A 20,269-nucleotide genomic window follows, 5' to 3' on the forward strand; every position below is an offset into this window, starting at 1 on the left:
AGTGATTTGAACTGCGGGTGAGGTTTATGTTCTTATAACTATCTTTAACTATCTTTAAAAGGAGCAATATCCAGTACTGTGATCTAGAGTTTTTCTGATTAATGTTTACTCCATGTAAGTCCTGCCTCTATTTAACAACTCAGAAGAAAAATTACAGATTCTGTGTGTGGGTGTCTAGTGTGTGTTTGTATGTATATGTGTGTGTGTGTGCATATATACATAAATATAAAAAAGAAAAGCCGATTACTGAAATGGAAATAAAACAATTACTGTTCACTGTATAACAGGGCGCTTTGAAGAAGAATTTATCAAAATGCGTATGGAGAGGCTGCAAGCTTGGATGACAAGGATGTGTCGCCATCCTATTGTTTCAGAAAGTGAAGTTTTCCAGCAGTTTCTCAATTTCCGAGATGAGAAGGTAGGAAATGGCTGGAATTGAGGAGTTGTTCCCTCCCCCCCACCTTCCCCACACATCCACCATTCCCCCTTCAAAGTAAGAATTGCACTCCATAGTCTTCTCATTTGTCTGCCCCCTGTGGGCAGCAGAAAGGATCTGTAACCTGTCGTTACCTTACTGTAACCTGACATGTTAAAGTAAGATGTAAAGTTGCTTTTGTGAAGTACTCTATGCCACTCTAACAGATACACTCTTGAAAGTAGCTTCGCTGCCAATCTAAGGCCAGTTTGTGTCCTCCAGCAGGACACCCAGGAAATCATTTGGGGTTTTTCCCTTATCCATCTCTGTCAGGCTTGCTGCAGTCCTCTGATTGGTACTGTCTTGCTAACAGTAGTAACTGTTTTGTTGCAGAACTGGAATGTTTTTCATCCTGTACTATATTTAAAAACAAACAAAAATCCCCAGATATGGTTTTCACTGCAATCAGTTGTAATAGGATTATGCTGTAGCCTGACCCAATATACCAAGCTTTCTGATTTCCTCCCTATCCCTTACTTACAGGCTAATATAAACAGAGCATCTGGAATTTTTTCTTCTGTTTCCACTAAGAGCTCAGTATGACAATTACATAACAGTCTTATGATCACTTTGAGCAGCTTCTGATATCAGCAATATCACATGTGCACATACAGCTGAATATAAATTGCCTTTATACTGCTTTTCAGTAGCATACAAAAGGGCCTTTTTACCACAAAATCTAGAAAACAGAGTGCTCAAGCAAAAGGGTAAAAACTCTTGAAGAAGCCTAAGCCCAACCAAAACTTCCACTGTTACACTGTAGGGATGCATTGAGAAAGTCTGAGGCCCTCTTGGAATTAAACCTTCCCAAGTAGGTAAAGGTTAACAAGAAAGGTGGTTTTTTGTTTGTTGTTTGTTTGTTTGTTTGAAGTGTGTTAACAGTAAAAGGAAGACTAGTGAAAATGTGGGTCTCCTATTTAAATGAGATGGGTACCTTTGTGACAGGGGGCACTGAGAAGGCAAAGATCCCGAATGCCTTCTTTGCTTCAGTGTTTAATGCTAAGATTAGCCCTCAGGAATCCTGGACCCCTCAGGTAAGATAAAGAATCTGGGTAAAGGAGGACTTCCTGTTGTTTGAGGAGAATCTGTTCAGAAGTGACTAGCCAAAATCAGGGCACACAAATCCATGGACCCTAATGGGATGCACCTGCATGTGCTAAGAGAAATGGCAGAGGTGATTGTTGAACCACTGTCTATCATCTTTGGATGGTCTTGGCAAACAGGAGAGGTGCCTGAAGACTGGAGGATAGCTAATGTCACTCCAGTCCTCAAAATGGGCAAGAAGGAGGATCTAGGAAACAATGGGCCAGTTAGCCTCACCTCCATCCCTGGAAAGGTGATGGAACAACTTGTTCTGGATGCCAACTCTGTGCGGTTGGAAGAGAACAAGGTTATCAGGAGTAGTCAACGTGGATTCACCAAAGAAAAATCATGCTTGACCAACCACAGTCTTCTATGTTGTCATCACTGGCTGGGTAGATGAGGGGAGAGCATTGTATGTTGTGTATCTTGACTTCAACAAGGCATTTGACACTATCCCCCACAGCATCCTTGTTATGAGACTTAAAAAATGTGGGATAGATGAATGGACAGTGAGGTGGATTGAGAACTGGCTGACTAGCAGAACTCAGAGCTGTCATTAGTGGTGCAGAGTCTGATTGGAGGCCTTTAACTAGTGGTGTTCCCCAGGGTTCAGTGCTGGATCTGGTCTTGTTCAGCATCCCCATCAATGGCTTGCATGAGGGGATAGAATCCACCCTCAGCAACTTTGCTGATGATAAAAAGAATTGGCAGATACACTGGCAGCCTGTGTTACCATTCAACAAGACCTGAACAGACTGAAGAATTGGGCAGGAAGGAACCTGATGAGGTTTAACAAGGGCAAGTTTAGAGTCTTGCACCTGGGGAGGAATAACTGCATGTGTCAGTACAGGCCAGGGGATGACCTGCTGCAGGTGAGCTCTATGGAGAAGGACCTGGAAGTACTGGTGACCAACAGATTGGTAGTGAGCCAGCAGTGTGCCCTTGTGGCCAAGAAGGCCATTGTTATCCTGAGGTGCATTAAAAAGAGCATGGCCAGCAGATTAAGAGAGAGAATCCTCCCCCTCTTCCTTGGTGTGGCTGCATTTAGACTACTGTATTTAGTTTTTGGCTCCCCAGTTCAAAAAAAACAGGAATCTCCTAGAAGGAGTCCAGTGGAGGGGCACAGAGATGATAAAGGACCTGGACCATCACCCATATAAGAAAAGGCTGAGTAAACCTGGGTCTGTTCAGCCTGGGGAAAAGAAGTCTGGGAGGGGATCTGAGAAATGTTTATAAATACTGAAGGGATGTGGACAGCAAATGGATGAGGCTGGGCTCTTCTTGGTGGTGTGTAGCGATAGGGCAAGGAGTAATGGCCTGAGACTTGAACATAGGAGGTTTGGTACTAACGTGTGGAAGAACGTATTTATGGTGAGTGTGGCAGAGCACAGGAGCAGGTTGCCCAAAGAGGTTGTGGATACTCCTTCTCTGGAGATATTAATGACCTGTCTGGATGCCTACCTGTGTGACCTGTTGTAGGGAACCTGCTTTAGCAGGGGAGTTGGACTCGATGATCTCTTGAGGTCCTTTCCAACCCCTGCAATTCTGTGATTCTGTGATTCATTTGAAAGATTTTAAGGTGTTGGTGGTCTGTTCTCCTAGATGTTCTCCTCTGTGTGTAAGTGCACGTCCTTAACAGTGGATGAACAATAATGATCAGTTCTTTTTATTTATTTATTTATTTATTTTGGTCTTTCCTCAAGGAGTGGAAAACTGGAAAGCGGAAGGCAGAAAAAGATGAAACTGTAGGAGTCATGATCTTTTCCACAATGGAACCAGAAGCTCCTGACCTTGACATGGTAGAAATGTAAGGTGTTGGTTTGTTTGCTTTAGTATTTTTTGGTTGGTTTGTGTTATGCTTTTTTGTATTTGCATGGGTTTTTTTACAGTAGATATCATAAATCTGAGTAGACAGCATATACTGAGTTAATATAAAAACTAAAATAGTAAACATTTTGGATGCAAAACATTATCCAAATTTCTATTTCAAATTTTTTCAAATTTTACAGTGTAGAAATGCATACTATGTTTACTATTTTAGTTTTATATTAACTCAGTATATGTTGTTGAATAAACTAGTGGGACAGTACAAGAAGTATTTATAGGAGCAAAAACAATAGTGTACCTACAAGTGGAAATAGCCCAGTGTGGACTTTATGCAAGTGCTGTGGTACTTTTTAAGGTGCATATAACAACTGTGCTGTGGCAGTTCTGTACTAATCAGAAAGAATGGATGTTCATACATCACTTTCACTTTGAACATGAGGATTTCAAACTTTCTGCTTTTCTGAAGTGATGTGCTGTAATTGTCCCAGTGGTATAAAAGCCTAAGGAGATGAACCAGGAGAGAGCACATATGATTATATACCCATATGTATATAATTTAAATGCTTGCAAAATCTCATTTGAGATGACAGCTTTTTTTCTGCTGTTTATATGTGGGCTTTAGGTGTCTGACACAGAGTTCCATCTTAGGTATCAGAAGATAAGTGGTTTGAAAACTTCTTGATGTACCCAAGAGAGAGCGAGCACTGATATGAACACTTGCGAGAAGCCCATTACTTCTGTAATGTTAGGCAAGACCACCAGTGGGACAGACTGTGTGTAGTGGCATTGCTGTATCACTTCTAAACCCAACTGCATCAGTCCTGTTAATGTTCTTGTGAGAAACCCCTATTGCAAACCGGGCAGCTCCAACAGAGCCTCTGGCTGAGGTGGGCAGCTTGGGTGGTGCTGAGAACTTATCTTTTGGCACTGCAAGGTGACTCTGATGCCTTGGACATGCATACCATCATCAACAAAACAGAGGAGAGCACCGTCTGGCCATTCTTTTTGCAGTCACCTTACCTTTACTGTTGCTGTTTTGCCATCCTGGGGAAGATATGTAGTGTTTTGTCCAATTAATTTCTTAGATCACTTACAGCATTTTAGTTGTTCTAATCTAGATACAGTAGTGATATTAGAGACTACACAACAGTCTTCGTACTGTACTGAGCAGTATGGAGTCGGTTAGATGTCTTTTCCTTCTTTAAAACTGTGCAAATTCAGCTTATTCACCTAATTCAACTATGTTATTTCTCAATCTATTTGGCTATGGAGCTGTGATGTATTTTTCTGTTTTTCTTCAAATGTTTTGTGCTCCTTTCAAATAAGATAACTTTGCACTTGAATAAAGCATGAAATATTCTTTTTATAGTCTTGAAAGCCATAACTTCTCTAAGTGGACAAATCTGGCTGTTCTGTAGTTCTTGGGTTAAAGTTTTGCAGTGGTCAATAGTTCTTCAGTGAAAAGATGCTATTTGCTGAAACAATTTTGCTAGTAATTTGACGGTTTTAAATTAAAAAAAAAGTCTGGAACAATTATATTTATTTAGCGAACATGAATTTTGCTGCTCCTGTAACTCTGCCATCTAACTTCCTGTTGGTGTGGCGGCCTTCTGTTTGTATTTAGAGCTCTGTGGATGTTTTGTGTCAAGTTAGAATAATGCATCTCTCTAAATTGCTTTTTGTTTTTGCTTCTTTCATATGTCCCAGAGAACAGAAATGTGACGCAGTGGGTAGGTTTACCAAAGCAATGGATGATGGAGTTAAAGAGCTGCTGACAGTGGGACAAGAGCACTGGAAGAGGTGTACAGGGCGTAAGTGTCTCTTCTGAACTCAACAGTGTTTTCATTCTTGTTCTGTTTATTTGTTTCTTTTGTAAGTCAAAGTATAATTTAAAACTAAAGGAAATACTAAATTATAATGAGAATTATGTGCCTTTCTTGGTGTCTGAAAGGGTGAGTTGTGCAGGTTTTTTCAGTTCTTTTGGTTTTTTGCCCGTAGTAAAGTTGTTTGGTCCCCGCCTATAGGCTTAAAAATACTGTGAGTTAAATAATTCCAGTCATCCATCTAAATCCTTGTTGCATCTGTTCTTTTTGTCATTCATCTACATTTTAGTGGTGTGGGCAAAGTAGACCTGTCTCTTTGATCAAGTCATAAATTGTTGCACTTTATTAACCTTTTATTTTTGCATGTTAGGAGAGGAGATTTAAACATGAAAAGAGTTCAAAAAAAGAATACTGAGGAACTTGATTATAACTTATTCTTTAGCCCTATTCTTTTTTTCTTTTCTTTTTTCTTTCCTATCTTGTCTCTTCCTTCCTGCAGATATTTAGGGTTGCAGAACTTCACACCAAGTCCCTATGACTGCCTGGGCACTAATTTCCTAGTCCACAGCAGTGTTCAGTGTTTGTGGCCACCACAAGGCAGCTATTAAAGGAAGCAGGTACTACAGCTGAGAATCATAATAAACACTTCAGGGCAGGCTGTAGTGTCTGATACCAAAGACCAGTTATATAATTCTCCTCAAGTCTACTTTTTTTTGTTGTTTTTCTTTCCTTCCCCCCACCCTCCCCACCCCAGATGTTGTCCCCAGACTTGGAATGTCTCCTAAGTTTCTCTTCATTGGTATCTAATCTTACATTGCAGTTGAATATCTGGAGCTGACTAGCAGGAATGGGAAGTGTAGGAGCTCAGTCTCTTCTGGTAGTGATTACATTAGCACCTGCAGGATATGGTTTTAAGCTATTTACATTCCTCCACTTGATGGGGAAGGTTTCTTTCCACACATCACTGACGTTCTTGCTGCTAACGTTAAAAATAGTCTAAATCTGAACTCTCTTACCTCACAACTTTAATACTGTAGAGCCCTCATTTCACTAGGGGATCATTATTGGCAATTCTGGGTAGAAAGTAAAGGTCAGGGGAAGAAGGAGAGTCTGTCAGCACAGACTAGAACAATAGCATTGCTTTGCAGACACAGAAGAAAATGGTCAAAACACTGTAGTTAAGGGTTGGCTGTGAGTTGTGCTACAGCAGAAATTCATTATTTTGTTCACTGTTAAAATCTCTCTAAACTTATGACATAAGTGCTTTAGGGATGTAATGATTTGTGTAATCATTTTTTACAGTGGTCACAGCTTTTAATTACCTTGCGTAAACACAAAGTCAGATGTGATTGGCAGTCTTAACTCCTAACTTTTCAGACATTCATACTGAATGGAAAAGGGAGAATAGTAAAATCTGAACTTGAAAAACTGAATAATGTAAATTTCTGTCAGCTCTAGTCTGAACTCCTAATCACAAGTATTTTTGGCACTTCCTGAGCAATGACTTCTATGCATTCCATTCCATAACATTTAAAAATGACTGACAGTGCAAACATCAGAAACACAAATGGAATGAAGGTGTTCTTTGCTGAAGTTACCACTGGGGAGTCAGGAAAGAGTAAATGGCTGAAAAAAAGTTTTAGTACTCTGAATGGTACCTGCTCCCTAAGAAACATTAGCTTTCATAAGCTGTCTCATTCCTGAGAAATGATTTTATACATGATCAATAAAGTAATTGTGTTTTTTTTTTTGTTTTGGCTACAGAAGGGTCCCTCTGAAAATCCAACTGTATGTAATGCTAGAGCAACCAAAAACTGCTGTGTGCCGTCATGAGCACAGATATTTGACAACAAAAAGCAAATCTATTTTTTTTTCTGTTCCTTGCTAGTGTAGGTAGTTTATTTAAAACAACAGCAACAAAAATAACTGCTTTCACAGCTCACGTTGCTTTTTAGGCCTCTGGAGTGGTGATACTCAGTTTTAGTAATAAACACATACCCATTAATCTTTTTTTTTTTTTAATTTGTGAGGAAGCAAATTATGCATATATTTTTAGTAAATGGACTCAAGAATTCACTTTTGTAATTCACATACTTACATCAGCTTTTATTCCTAGATAAGCCTGGTTCCTAGTCTCTTTAAATATCAAATCCATTATTTCAGGAGAGTTTAGGTATTACAGGTCTGTAAGCTAATTTTCTCTTTAAAATATTAGATTTCTGCTCCGTGTCACCTTCCTTATAGAGGAGGGTGAAAAAAATCTCACTGTACACATAAGTTGGAGGGCTGAGGTGAAGTGTGCAGTGAAAATTTTATAGCATTTGCACACTGTTCCCCAGCTGTTTGTGGCCTTCAAAAATCCAAGCTGCAAAGAGCTTTATCCAGTTTTGAAGCTTGTGTAGCGGGTAGAGGGGGTGAGAATGTGATTGTAAATGCTTCACTATTAGCAACAATGTAATACCTCATTGGTTTTGACATCTGCTTCTTTCAAGTTTTGGAAATGTTGCAAATTAAGATTAAATCTTAAAGATTTTTGCTTCTGTTTCCCTCTTTCCCCATCCCTTTGTCACTTTCAGCACTGCCCAAGGAATACCAGAAGATCGGAAAAGCACTGCAGAGCCTGGCACTGGTCTTCAACACTAGTGGTTACCAAGGTACTTCTGCAGTTTCATTTGTACTTGAGTTAACAAAAGATATTTCAGTTACATTGTGTTACGTTTGCGGTTTGTTTTGCGAAGGTCTTGATTCTTTCCTTTTTGAATTTAGATATCAGTCATGTTTCTGGAAAACTACTAAAACCGTGTTGCTCCATGTTTATTATGGTTGTTTTTTATATTTTAATCTGCAGTCTTGTTTCTTTCATTCTGGAATCAGGTGCTGGGTTGGTAGTGGTGGAGTTTAGTTTGATCTCAGTAATATATAATCTAATCACCGAGCTAACTGGCAAAACATGCTGTAGCTTTTTTTTTTTTTTTTTTTTTTTTTTTTTGGTGGCCTATATTTCTGTCATATCAGAGGAAAGGGGAGGAAATGGAGCTTTGAAAATATTTCTACAGAACTGTTGTGTGCAACAACAGCTCCACACAAGGATGAAAAACTTACTACTAGATTTTTGTATGCCATTAACTGTGGTGGGGAGTTGGCTGCTGTAGCCTTTGCCATCCTTTATCCTTCCTTCTTCAAGGGCCCTGAAAAAGACTTTGTCACACTGGGTATGAAAGTTGTAAGAGAGGAATTGAGAGAATCAATTGCAATTTATTTTTGCAGACTTTTCAAGTTCTCTTTAGTGTGTAAAGTCAAAATTAAATTTCTACTTTAATGTGCTGAATTCATTATCTGGGAAACATTTCCTCATATCCCAAAGAGAGCTAATGGGATATATTCTCTCTGGAATTCTCAGGTTAACTACAATTCTGTTTCTTACATTTTATAGCAAAATTGCTCTGTTCTAAAACCTTAAAGGTTGATGCATAGACACTTCCTGAAGTCTTTCTATTTTAGAACTTTTAATTAACCATTAACTATTTGGACTATAACCTGTTCCTCAATTTATACTCCGAACACTTTTTTTCCCCAAAAAGCATGTATTAAAATGCTGTCCATTTTGAAACTCAGGATCTCCGATGCTGGAAATTCTGGAATACTTCTTGTAGTTTGTTCTCATCTTTGTCCTGTACTTGAACAGGATAATTGCTTGTTTAGAATTAGAATGTAGTATCTTACTGAAAAGGTTACTTTTGTATATGAAAACCAAGCAGAGAATTTGTGTCGCCATGTACACTCAGCATGGGTTAGAAAACAGTAAATCCTACCCAGGTACAATCTGCTGCAAGAATTCTTGTGAAAGGATTGAAATTTGTTTGAACTATAATGCGCATTCTTTACTGGGATAAAAGAAAAAGAATAATGGCTTGAAGTGAGGATGCAAACTTGTAGATCAGCCTTTCAGTTTGGGTGGTATGAAAAAAAAAGTACACCCCATGATTCTTGAGAACAAGGCAAGGATGTTGCTGTTTGCCCAGCTGCACTGGGTTGCATCCTGGTGTTTTGCAGAGGAAGAATGCCCTTCTCACTGATAGCCTCTGTTCCTAATCCACGTATTTTGCTCTTTTAATAGCTGGTACACCAGTGTTTGTTTTTTTTTCCTCAGAATTAAGAACATATGGGACTTCTCTTTTTAATTTCCATTTTCAGGAAAAGGCAACAAATGCAGTACACACGTTGTTTTATATGTCTTTACTGCTACCTTCAGTCTGCCGTGCCTGCTCTTTGTGTGCGGTTTCATTTGATGGCTGCTTCAGTTAGAGATCTGTGGATTGACCGGGCTCTGTGCAAGAGATAAAAGCTCCTGAATTTACTTGATAGCATGCAGCTTTCATAATCTCAGTATTCAAAGGCAACACTGAACCTATTCCTTCAAACAAAGAAGTATTAGCTAGGCTGAGTATGGGGTATGATTTTTCTGGATTTTCAATAAAGAAGATTGGTTCCTTTGACCATACTGAAAAGGATTCAGTTTAGTTTCTGTTGGTAGCTGAATCACTTCATCTTTTTCATCCTTACTCAGACACCCAACTCCCCTGTGCTTGTTTACTTCTGATGATAAATTCTGGAAGTTTAATTGTGTAGACCACTGAAGATGGCAGTTTTGTTACATGAGCATTTCCAGCTACTGGTAGCTGACTTCTAGCAACATATCTGGTATGTCAGTTCATTTGCAGTTTGTATGGGACAAATCTACTGTCTTTAACTCTTTCTTCAGAGATTAACTCAGTCTTAACTCTTGTCCTTAACTCTGCAGAGCCTTACATTGAATGTCCACTTCCTTCTCTCCTAACTTCAGTCTGAAATGTTTAAGATAGCACCATTCAAGATACGTGTGTTAAGCTGATTCACTCAAGCTGTTTTTCGTATGCTGCAAAATGAGCCTTATCAATTCATTCCCACCACAGGGCATACAAGGAATTTGGCTCCAGTATTTGCAGAGGCGAGGGTACTTTAAAAACTATTAATGATACATTGAAGGGTTTTCCTGTAACTTGGCCAACGGCCTCTGTACTGTCCAATCCATTTTAGGAACAAGTGCTTTGAAAGTATGATTTTAGTCCAGAAATATATATTGGAAAGTTCCAGAATATGTCTGCAAGCGTCTTTCAGTCTGGCACTGAGTTGCCTGTCTCATTGCACTGTGTGATGATCTGCAGCTAATGCAGCCTAAAATACTACAGCTTCTCTTATGTGGTTTCAAATGCTATGCTATGCCATTCCGCTGTAGTGAAATTTCCCAATCCTACATCACCCCTCAAGAATTTTCTTAGGTAGTTGCATGTAAGCTTCACAGTTGCACCAGTTAGCCGCAGGGATATCTTGCCTTCCAGGCTGCTTGAGTGCTGAACGTGGCAAGTGTCAGAAGTACTTTGCACCAAAAAAAGTCTTGCTACATGTTGTTTCTTAGTACATCAGTCTTGATCTTTTTCCTACTCCTGGAAACGTACTTTGAGGGGGAAAAAAAATTACTTCTTGACAAAAATTAAAGAAAAAAATTCTGTTCTAATCACACCTTATGAAATAGTTGTTCCTTCAGCATGGCTGGTGTATTCCCTCTGAGGTGATTACTGTTGGCATCTACCAACCAGCTAAACTCCTGAGAGATACTCTGCTGAACGTTTCCATAAGACTCCTCATGCTTTTACATCTTCCTTAATCTCCCTGTAACAGCACGCAGGCAGGCCTGTGAAGCAATGAAAACATCAGTTTCTCCTCATGACTGTGTTAAAATATCTGTAGAGTACTACTGGACTTTTTAATTGGTCTTTCTACATGCATCTTTAATCAAAACTTTGAAGGCCTTTCTGTTTCTTTTGGGAATACGGTAATGAACGCTACTTTAGTTTTGTTGTAGATGCCAGCAGGTATATCTTTGAACTGGGACCTGGTTCAGCCTTCATGGCTCCAGTTGAGCTACCCACTCCCAGCTTAGCATCTTGCATAACTCTTGAGCAGCTGAGAATGTTAAAAAGGTGGACTTGTCCAAGTAAAAAGACTCTTACCGAAACCCACACTTAAAGCAGTTAATGGCAGGAATGTGCTGGTGGAATTTGAGTTGCTCTGATGTGTGTGCATGTGAATTCTCAAATTCAGAAAGCTAGCTTGGTCTGGGGACTGACTGATGGAGCATGACCTGACTCTGCTGATATGTATTTTAACTTGAAGGGTGCAGCAAGTGGCAGATGAAATCTGACTCTTTAAGACTGCTGTAGCATGGCCTGAGAAAGAGATTGCAGAAAATAAGAATGCAATGTGAGGAGCTGCAGATACTATTCTGCCTCTCATGTAACTGTCTATTACTGTGATCCGCTGTCTGGTACAACTCTTACCTGCATCATTAAGGGTGCGCTTCCATAGCAGAGTGAATGCCTGTTAATCCTGTTCTTGCTAGAAGCAGCAGACTCTGTGCTCCACTGCCCCCACATGAAAAAGCATGTGTTTGGAGGGCTTATTTGCATCTCCAATATATGGAAGTCCCTTAGGTGAGTTCTGCACAGAAGCAGGGAGGTTTTCTTTTTACTTGAATGCTTGTAGTCTTTTTCCTTTTTTATACACAGACAGCAAAGGTCATTTTCTTTCTATGGAATTACAAAATGAACAGCCAATATCTAGACCAACCTGGCTTCTGAACTGAATAAAAATCACAAGATGTTTTGTCCTAGAAATCTAGCAGTTGCCTCAGCAACAGTTAAGCTAAACTCAAGGTTACTTTTCAACAGACCTATGGAATTCCAAAATAGTGAAATCACTTTCCTCCCTGAGGAACTGATCTCTCTGATTTTTATTTTTTTTTTTAATAGTTTAATAGGAAGAAGATAACTTTTGAATTACATACCTTTTTGGTCTCTCAATGGTATTATTGTTGTTTTTATCTTTATTTTATCATAATGGGCTTAAACGGGGAAGAACAGCTGTTTTTTTAACCATGTTTGTATTGCTGGACTTACTAGCACTTAAGATCAGCCTTCTGTCAGAGCTTTTGCCATCATAAAACTAGTCTAATGGAATGTAAGAATTGACTGATAGACCTTAAGCAACATTTAGTCATTACCCTGTTTCCTTTAGGACATGCTGAGAAAGAGTGCTGTATGACATAAAATAATTTGTTAAACATCTATAGAAGAAACTATTTCAATGTTTGAATCAATCACTAATGAAATCGACATTTGGTAATTTTCAGTTAAGTCAATGATTAATGTTCTATAGAGTAAAAACAAAATGTTCTTTAAAGGCTGTTAACTGCTGCCTGGTATCAAGGTGTGTCTGAAAGGATAACATTTTCATAAGCTAATATTTGATAACCGCAAATTAAACTTTCCACCTTCTCTACCTTGATTTGCTTTCCATACTGTTGACTGAGTGCGTTGGACAAGGTAACAAGGACAAAAAAAAACCACACCAAAAAACAGTGTTTTGGGAAGGCAAAGTGGCATGAAAAAACAAGAGTGTAAGGCTTGTTTCTATCTTTGTCTCACATAGTCATGTGCTGCTAGTAATACAGTGTTAGGAGTGCTTGTGGTGTTGCCTAGCTTAGGATTTGTGGTGATGTTAGTATTTTTCCATGTAGCTTCTGCAGCCTTTTATTTGTTTCATGTGATGATGACAGTTAGAAGCTCATTCTCAAAAGCAGAGATTCTTACTCAGCTTGAAAATATGATAGAAGAGTTCCCTAAAAGCTGAGAAAGCTTGTTGGCAATGAGAAAATGTTAGTAGGGCCTCTTTTTGCCCCTCATGCCTTTTAATAATTACGATCCAGGACTGCTGGAGATTTTAAGGGTAGCATCACTGTTCCATAGGGCATTATGGAGAAAGTGCTGCTTGTTAGGAATGAAAATAATTTGTTAAAAAAAAAGCAACTTCAGATCTCTCTTGAGTACTGTTGGTTTATCTCCTAGCATCACCCTCCTTGTTCTCCCTTCCTTCCTTCTTACTTTAGTAGGCTTCCTGGTGCTCCCTGTGCAGGAATACCTGTATATCTAAATAACATATAATTTTGAAGTGTGGAAATGAATGGTGCTGATATGGTAGAACAGTATATAAATGGTCCCTCCAGTATTCATTTTGTACAAGCTCTTAACAGTTTTCCTTCTTTAATGATATAAAACCATTATTTTTCCAACCTTTCTATTATTTTGGGTTATGAAATGATGAGTAGGCTTGTGTAATTATAAAAGAGTGTATTTCAGAAACTTATCTTGAATCAAGATGTGGCTGTTTGTATTTTAAATACTGGTGTTTACTTTTAGGGGAATCTGATCTCAATGAAGCAATAACAGAAGCGGGAAAAACCTATGAAGAAATCGCCAGCCTTGTAGCAGATCAGGTAGAAACATTGTGACACACATTGCTCACACTGACATAGCATGTACAAATACATCACCTGTGTGGATGTGACTATTCTTTCTCCTTTTCTCGTATTAAAATGTAACAAAGGCTAATGATGCAGACCACTTAAGTGAAACTGCTATTAATGCTTTTAAATGCAGCCTCAGAGGCTGAGAGAGCTCGGGCTATTCAGTCTGGAGAAGGAGCTGTGGAGAAAAGAGAGCGGCCTTTTGGTATCTGAAGGGCAGCTGTAAGAAAGAAGGGGACAGACTGTTTAGTAAGGTCTCTTGTGATAGGACAAGGGAAAGTGGTTTCAAACTAAAAGAGGGGAGATTTAGATGGGAAATAAGGAAAAAGTTTTTTTTTTTTTTTTCCAATAAGGATCATGAGGCACTGAAAAAGGATGCCCCATCCCTGAAGACATTCGAGGTCAGGCTGGACTAGGCTCTGAGACACCTGATATAGGTGTCCCTGTTCACTGCAGGGGAGTTGGACTAGATGGCCTTAAGGGTACTTTCCAACTCAAATGATTCTATGATTCTATGTCAGTTTGGGAAGGAAGCAATAAGAAGGTATTTCTCTTGGAACAGAAAGCCATTTTGGCTTCTAAAACACTAAAATGATTACTTTATCTTAACATGTATTTGTTTCTTGATGTTCATTAAACAACAGAATGAGATTTAATCAAGGATAGGATTCCATCTTATCCTATATTCCCCAGATGTCTACAAGATCCAAATCTTCCTACTTTTCATTATGCCTTGATGTGCAATTGCCTGCTGCAGTGCAATTGTCTGCTACGGTAACAATCTAGTTTAAATAAATCCAGATTTTATATTGGTATTCAAGCTATAAATCAGTGTTTGCAGAGTGTTTAAGATTCATTTCCAAAATATAGAGCCTAATTTGAAGGCTGAATCTGGAAGCTCTTACACAGCCTCACAATTAAGCAACTAAGGAGATGCACCTGTATAGGTACACATATAGCAATGGGGTTGTTGCTTGAAATTGCGGTTGCTAGGACTAGAAAATCCTGTGAGAATTTGGGGGAAAGCACTCACTTCATAGGCCAGTGTTAAGGAGAACAAAGAACTGAGGCTTCTTGTTATTGGTGCTCAAAAGCTTACATTTTAATAAAGACCTGTTTAAATTTGGAAAAACTTGCAACAAACAATTAAGCTTTTCACTTACTTTTCTCTAGTCTTCCCTTTCTTCCCCAACCCATTTATTGGCTTCATTATTTCTTTACTGTGTCTGTGATATTAATGTCTCAGGTAGTTTTAACAATGCATACGCTTTATTTATTAGCCAAAGAAAGATCTGCACTTCCTGATGGAAACAAATCATGAGTATAAGGGATTTCTTGGTTGCTTCCCTGACATCATAGGAGCTCATAAGGTACGTGAGGGACGTTTACTCACAGGAGTTGGGCAGTGGGAAGACCTGCATGGGGAAGAACAAATGTTATTCCAACAACATAAACAGGGTTTTTTGAATATTGTTTGGCATGAAAAGGAAAGTGCAGTCTAAATCCATTGTTAAGGAGGAGGCATTTCTTTTTACCGTTCCTGCTTGTGACTTGAGGGTTTTCTTGAATCATGTTATATTGCAGTGAATTGTAGTCTCTTGGAAAACAGTGTTTGTCTTCTGAATATTGCATAACATGTGGATAAGGTTCTACAGGCATTTGGTAGTTTGAAGCTTTTGGTGTCTCCTATGTCATTCTGCTGAATTTTGGAACCTGATCCTTTTGTCTCCTCTGTGTGTATTTTTGCTTGTTACTGCCTTTACCAAACTCAATTTCTTGGTTGCCATGTTCCTGCCTGTGTTCTAAGTCGCATCTTGCAAGCAGTGGAGCAAAATAACAAACCTATCAGTCATTCTGTGTATATATTGTGCAACATCAAAATGTGGCTAGTGGAATTGTAGATGACTGTGAAGACCTTTAAGTTGGCTACTTGTTTAATCTTTCTTCGTTTGCTTTCTACAGGGAGCAATAGAAAGAGTGAAGGAAAGTGACAAGTTAGTTGCAACCAGTAAAATAACACCACAGGACAAACAGAATATGGTGAAACGTGTGAGCACAATGGCTTATGCACTACAAGGTAAAACAAATTTGGAGCTAAATAGCAATATTGTAGAGCTGAAGGATTTTTAAGTAAGAAAATCTTGGCAAAGAATCTTTGTTCTACCAGAAATTGTTGTTACCTATTTGTTTTCCTAGAATTACAGCTGCTTTTCTGCCTCACTTTTTTGTTTTTCTTCTTTTGTTTGCTTTTAATTGCATTTCCAAAATGTGTATTTTCTGTGGTAGCAATATGACATTTGAAATAAGAGCATCCCAGAGTACTAATTCTTTCGTTTTGAAATCATAGTGAGTCTCAAAATAAAGCCATGGGCCTTGGTGCAGGAAGCAGTTGAGAACATGTATGTGTTTTTCCGACTCAGAGTTTAATCAGGCATGATCCAGTTGAGTGTCATGTTCTTGTAGATAAGACTTAATTTCCTGGATGTTCTTCAAACTTTTTTAGGTTAGAGATGTTGGAAGTAGGAAATGTAATACACTGCACCTTAAAAAAAAAAAAAAAAAAAAAAAAAAAAAAAGGAATTGAGGAGTTCAGGCCTGCACATTACTAGACTCTAAAGTGCATCCAGGTACTGCCCTCAATGCGGTTACTCATTGCTGAGTGTTTTAGTTTCTTTTAGCTGACTTGAAGCTAAGAGTACTTGGTAGTTTACAGGGAGAAGGCAATGCAGCACACAGAGCCAATTAAAGAACAAAAATCTCCTCCCTTCCTTCTCTCACTGTTTCTTCCTGGATGCAGTGATGCAAAAGTATTATTCTGTTCAAGTGGTAATCCGTGGGAATCATGGGAAAAGACCTTGAGGATGGCTGTTGCAGTCTCAAATGTTTTTTCTCCCTCTATTGATAGCTCAAAATACATTTCACTTATTTCAGCTATAAGCTGTGATCTGACAAAAGATGCAGAAATTGGTGAAAGGAATGGCTTCAGTGATGCAGTTTCTCAGATTCCTTCTGAAATGGTCAAGAATGGGTCAAACTGGCTGTATCTTTGTTTTATCTAAATGTTTACAGCTGTGCCTGAACTCATTTATACCCTTGGAAGTCTGAATTCCCAAGCCAAATATGTTTGAAAAACTTCCCAATAGGACAGTTAACCTCAGTAAGACAAAATCCTGTTTGTTTTCTATACCAAATCTTTGTACCCCTGAGTATTGTAACAAGAACCTGGCTTTACCCAGAAAGCGTTAGTGCTTCAGCAGTGAGTATTTGACACCCTACCAATTGTGTGCATAGTTCCATCATAACTTCAGCACTGCAGGCTAAACAGATTGTGGGCACGTGAATAGGAAATACACTGGCAGGGCTGGACACTGAGCTTGTTGCACAGTAACTAACCTGAAGTAAGGGAAACCTTTCCTAACTATGAATACTTCTCTTGAATGATTTGCCTCCTGGATCTGATTGCAGCTGAGATGAATCACTTCCACAGTAACCGGATTTATGACTACAACAGTGTCATTCGTCTTTATTTGGAGCAGCAGGCACAGTTTTATGAAACGGTAAGATGCAGTATTTTGGTGCCATTTTCCTGGCACGTACTGTACTGAACTTTTATGAGAAATACTCACTATGTTTAGTCATCTTTCTGTATGAACCTCTCCCAGTACGATATTTGGAAAAGAATTGTAAAAGGGAGGGGGGTGAAGCCCCTGTGAAAGAAGAATGAGTGACATATTTCCTTACAGATGCTATTCTTGTGTGCGTGGCTATGCGATATTAAGCCTGAAATACCGTGGTGAAAAACTTTATTGGTGTTAATTGATAGCTTGGTTTTTCTAGTTGTTGTCAGTTTCGTTTGGTTTTCTCAGTGCCACTACTGAGGTTACAAAGAACTTGTTTTAGATTCATGCACGCAGATATTACCAAACAGTCCTGAAAAATGCTGTAAAGACCTCCTGCAACAAATTCAACAACAGCAAATAAATAAATAAATAAATAAAAGCATTTGAATTAAACTTTTGTCCCATAGTCTGGAAGGACAAAGGGAAGCTTCTCTGATTTACAGTCTGATGTATAGGTGTGTGGGGTGGCAAATCAGTGATTTGGTGACTTATCTAATATGTCCTCATTTAACATTGCTCTTATCCATGTTATTCTTTCTAGTTTATGAAATGCAACTTGAGAAGAATTTTTTTCAACTGATGTGTTGGTAAAATGTCTGAGTATGCTAGAAGCTGGCTAGACTTAAAGGGGTAATTAGTAACTGGTTGCGCTTCATGTAGCAAGAAGTGGCACTTCGGTGGATATCTTCAGTTGCTGAAAATACCAGATCCCCTATCAGGTCACCTTGCTCAGTTCTTCTGGCTTGTCTGATGCAGCCAGGCACATATATTTCCCTTAAATTCCTTCTATCTTTTGTCCCAGTTCTTAACCTCTTCTGGTTGCAGCCTTGACAGTCTCCTTCTACTGAACTTCCTCATTCACTCAGCACAGGGACCAAATCTATGTTCACTTGTAGGGTGCTGGTTATCATGGGAGCTGTGGAAAGAGCCCAGGAACTCTGTTCTGTTGTGCAGCCCTGTTCCAGGAGATAGATTTCATGAAAAGCTTGGTTTTGTTCTTGTAGTCCCCCTGAATTATGGATATCAGAACATCATTGATAACATTGGTAGCTAGACCTTCCGAGTAGCTATAGCTCCACTATATGTAAGGCTTATGGCATAGCCAAGCTTGTGTAATCTCACATGGAAGGAAAAGACACCTCTCCAGAAAGAATTATTGCTTCTTTCTTCCAGCCAACTGCAAGTCAGATCCAAAGCAAGCAGAATGGTGACAGTAGTGGAGCAAAGCAGCCCCCCTTGTCTCCTTAGAAATGGCTGACAAGCCTCTAGCATAACATCAGTCTATGTTCAGATGTCCAGTAGAGAGAACTTTCGTCCAAATAGTTGCACTTCCTGAAAGTCATGCTTGATTCAATGGCTTTTACAGTGCATAGTGCATTGCTGGAGAACCTAACAGGCAGGGGGACAGCACTGCCCATGGTACTGTCAGTTGAAAGTACAAAATGAGCAAGGCAAGAAGTATATGTGTGAGCACAAGCGTCTCTATAACTGAAAGCTTTGCAAGCCCTATGTGTACAAACCAACGCAGTTGTGCTTTCTGAGCATCACAAAATTTGACCTTTGTGTGGCAGGAAGGTTTGTTGCTTATTGTGATGCTATTTTTTTTTCCTTTTCTGTCAGGAGTTAGTATGAAAAGTGAGCTTTCTCTGATCTGCTTGTAGCAGGCCAAGCAATTGGCATTTGCTATTGCTTTCAGAATGCATGAAAAAGGATAAGGCTGATTACAACAGAGAGAACTCTATGTGATTTGAATTTGGGGTGGACCTGTGTGGAGTCAGGCTTTGAACTCAGTGACCCTTGTGGGTCCTTTCCAGCTTGGGATATTCTGTGATTCTATGATTAACAGGATGTGTACTTCCTGTGTCTCAGCATGTAGAAAAAAAACAAGCCACAGAGAATTCATGCATGTATGTAATAACCTTTTGTAATAGCTCCTGAAGCGTAAGGTGAGCCTGTATTATACTTAGCAAAAAAGTCTAGCTCTGTTATACTGCTGTAACAGACTATCTGAATATTACGATGACATGAAGAGGGATGTAGCTTACAAACTCAGTGAGCCTTGGAGGAGAAAAAAACAAAGCAAAATTACTGCTTTGTTTTTTCTCATACCTGAGTGCACCTGGGATTTTGAACTTAGAATATTTGCAGTCAAATAAACGAAGTCAGTGATCCTCTTTGTGAGGGAGAGTTGGATTGCTAGAGGCTAAGGAGCATGAGGGATTACTGGTGGCTTATATCAAAGCCAGGAACAATTTCCAGCCATTAATAGCCACATTTATTGATTACATATTTCTGCTGACTGCCTTGCAAGGCCGAGGCCGTTCATTACTGCTGTGTAAACAGTACTTTTGTTTCTGACAGTTCTGACATAGTCTTTTTCAGGAGAAGGTGACAACAAGTCAAAGTTGGGATACGTGGACTGCACAGAACTCCCTTAAATACTGTGTTGTATTTGTGGTGTTAAGAGAGCAGCTGAACAGTGTTGACCGTCTTGTACTTGTTGGGGGGTACTGAGGAAAGACAGCAATTTTTGAAAGATGAGGGAACGCTTTGTTTGATTTCTTGCCTGCCTGCACTGTTATTTCTGCATAGTGTAAAGTGCCTGCCTAGTAAGTATGTTCTGTTTTTTTTGTTTCAGATTGCACAGAAGCTGAGGCAGGCACTCAGCCGCTTTCCTGTGATGTAGAGAATAAGGAGTACTCAATGACGAAGAACCACCTTGAAGTGCTTTTCTGATCTGGGGGCAATGCCAATAAAAACTTGTTAGCCTTTGCCAGCCAAAAAACGAATCAGTTATGGGGGAAAAAAAAAAAAAAAAAAAAAAAAGAATTATATAAAATGTTTACTTTATCAGCCTGAATCCAGAAGATAATGTTCTTTTTTTTTTTATCTTGGATGCTCTCCCCTTTGTGTCATTATTTAAGCAAAAACAGCTAGATAATGCTGTCGGTTGTAGGGTTCTAAATCATCAAACTGGTATGTTGGCATGGACCTTGTGCAGACTTGCATCTATCAGATGCTATTCCAAAAATTCTTTGTC

General features: G+C 39.1%; 1 protein-coding gene across 1 annotated transcript in view; it reads left to right on the plus strand.

The window, feature by feature from the left end:
• The window catches only part of SNX9 (sorting nexin 9), a gene marked incomplete at both ends in the record, with an annotated part of 46,042 nt that extends 26,127 nt beyond the window's left edge, over nt 1-19,915 (plus strand). The window contains 9 exons of the mRNA XM_079550020.1: nt 288-418; nt 3,262-3,365; nt 5,093-5,196; nt 7,785-7,862; nt 13,503-13,579; nt 14,890-14,979; nt 15,572-15,686; nt 17,075-17,166; nt 19,868-19,915. Of these exons, the coding sequence (XP_079406146.1) occupies nt 288-418; nt 3,262-3,365; nt 5,093-5,196; nt 7,785-7,862; nt 13,503-13,579; nt 14,890-14,979; nt 15,572-15,686; nt 17,075-17,166; nt 19,868-19,915 (839 nt within the window). The remainder of the gene's footprint in view (nt 1-287; nt 419-3,261; nt 3,366-5,092; nt 5,197-7,784; nt 7,863-13,502; nt 13,580-14,889; nt 14,980-15,571; nt 15,687-17,074; nt 17,167-19,867) is intronic.
• Nucleotides 19,916-20,269: the final 354 nt, after the last annotated feature.

The sequence above is a fragment of the Tetrao urogallus genome (assembly GCF_951394365.1).
Source record: "Tetrao urogallus genome assembly, chromosome: 2".
NCBI lineage: Eukaryota > Metazoa > Chordata > Aves > Galliformes > Phasianidae > Tetrao > Tetrao urogallus.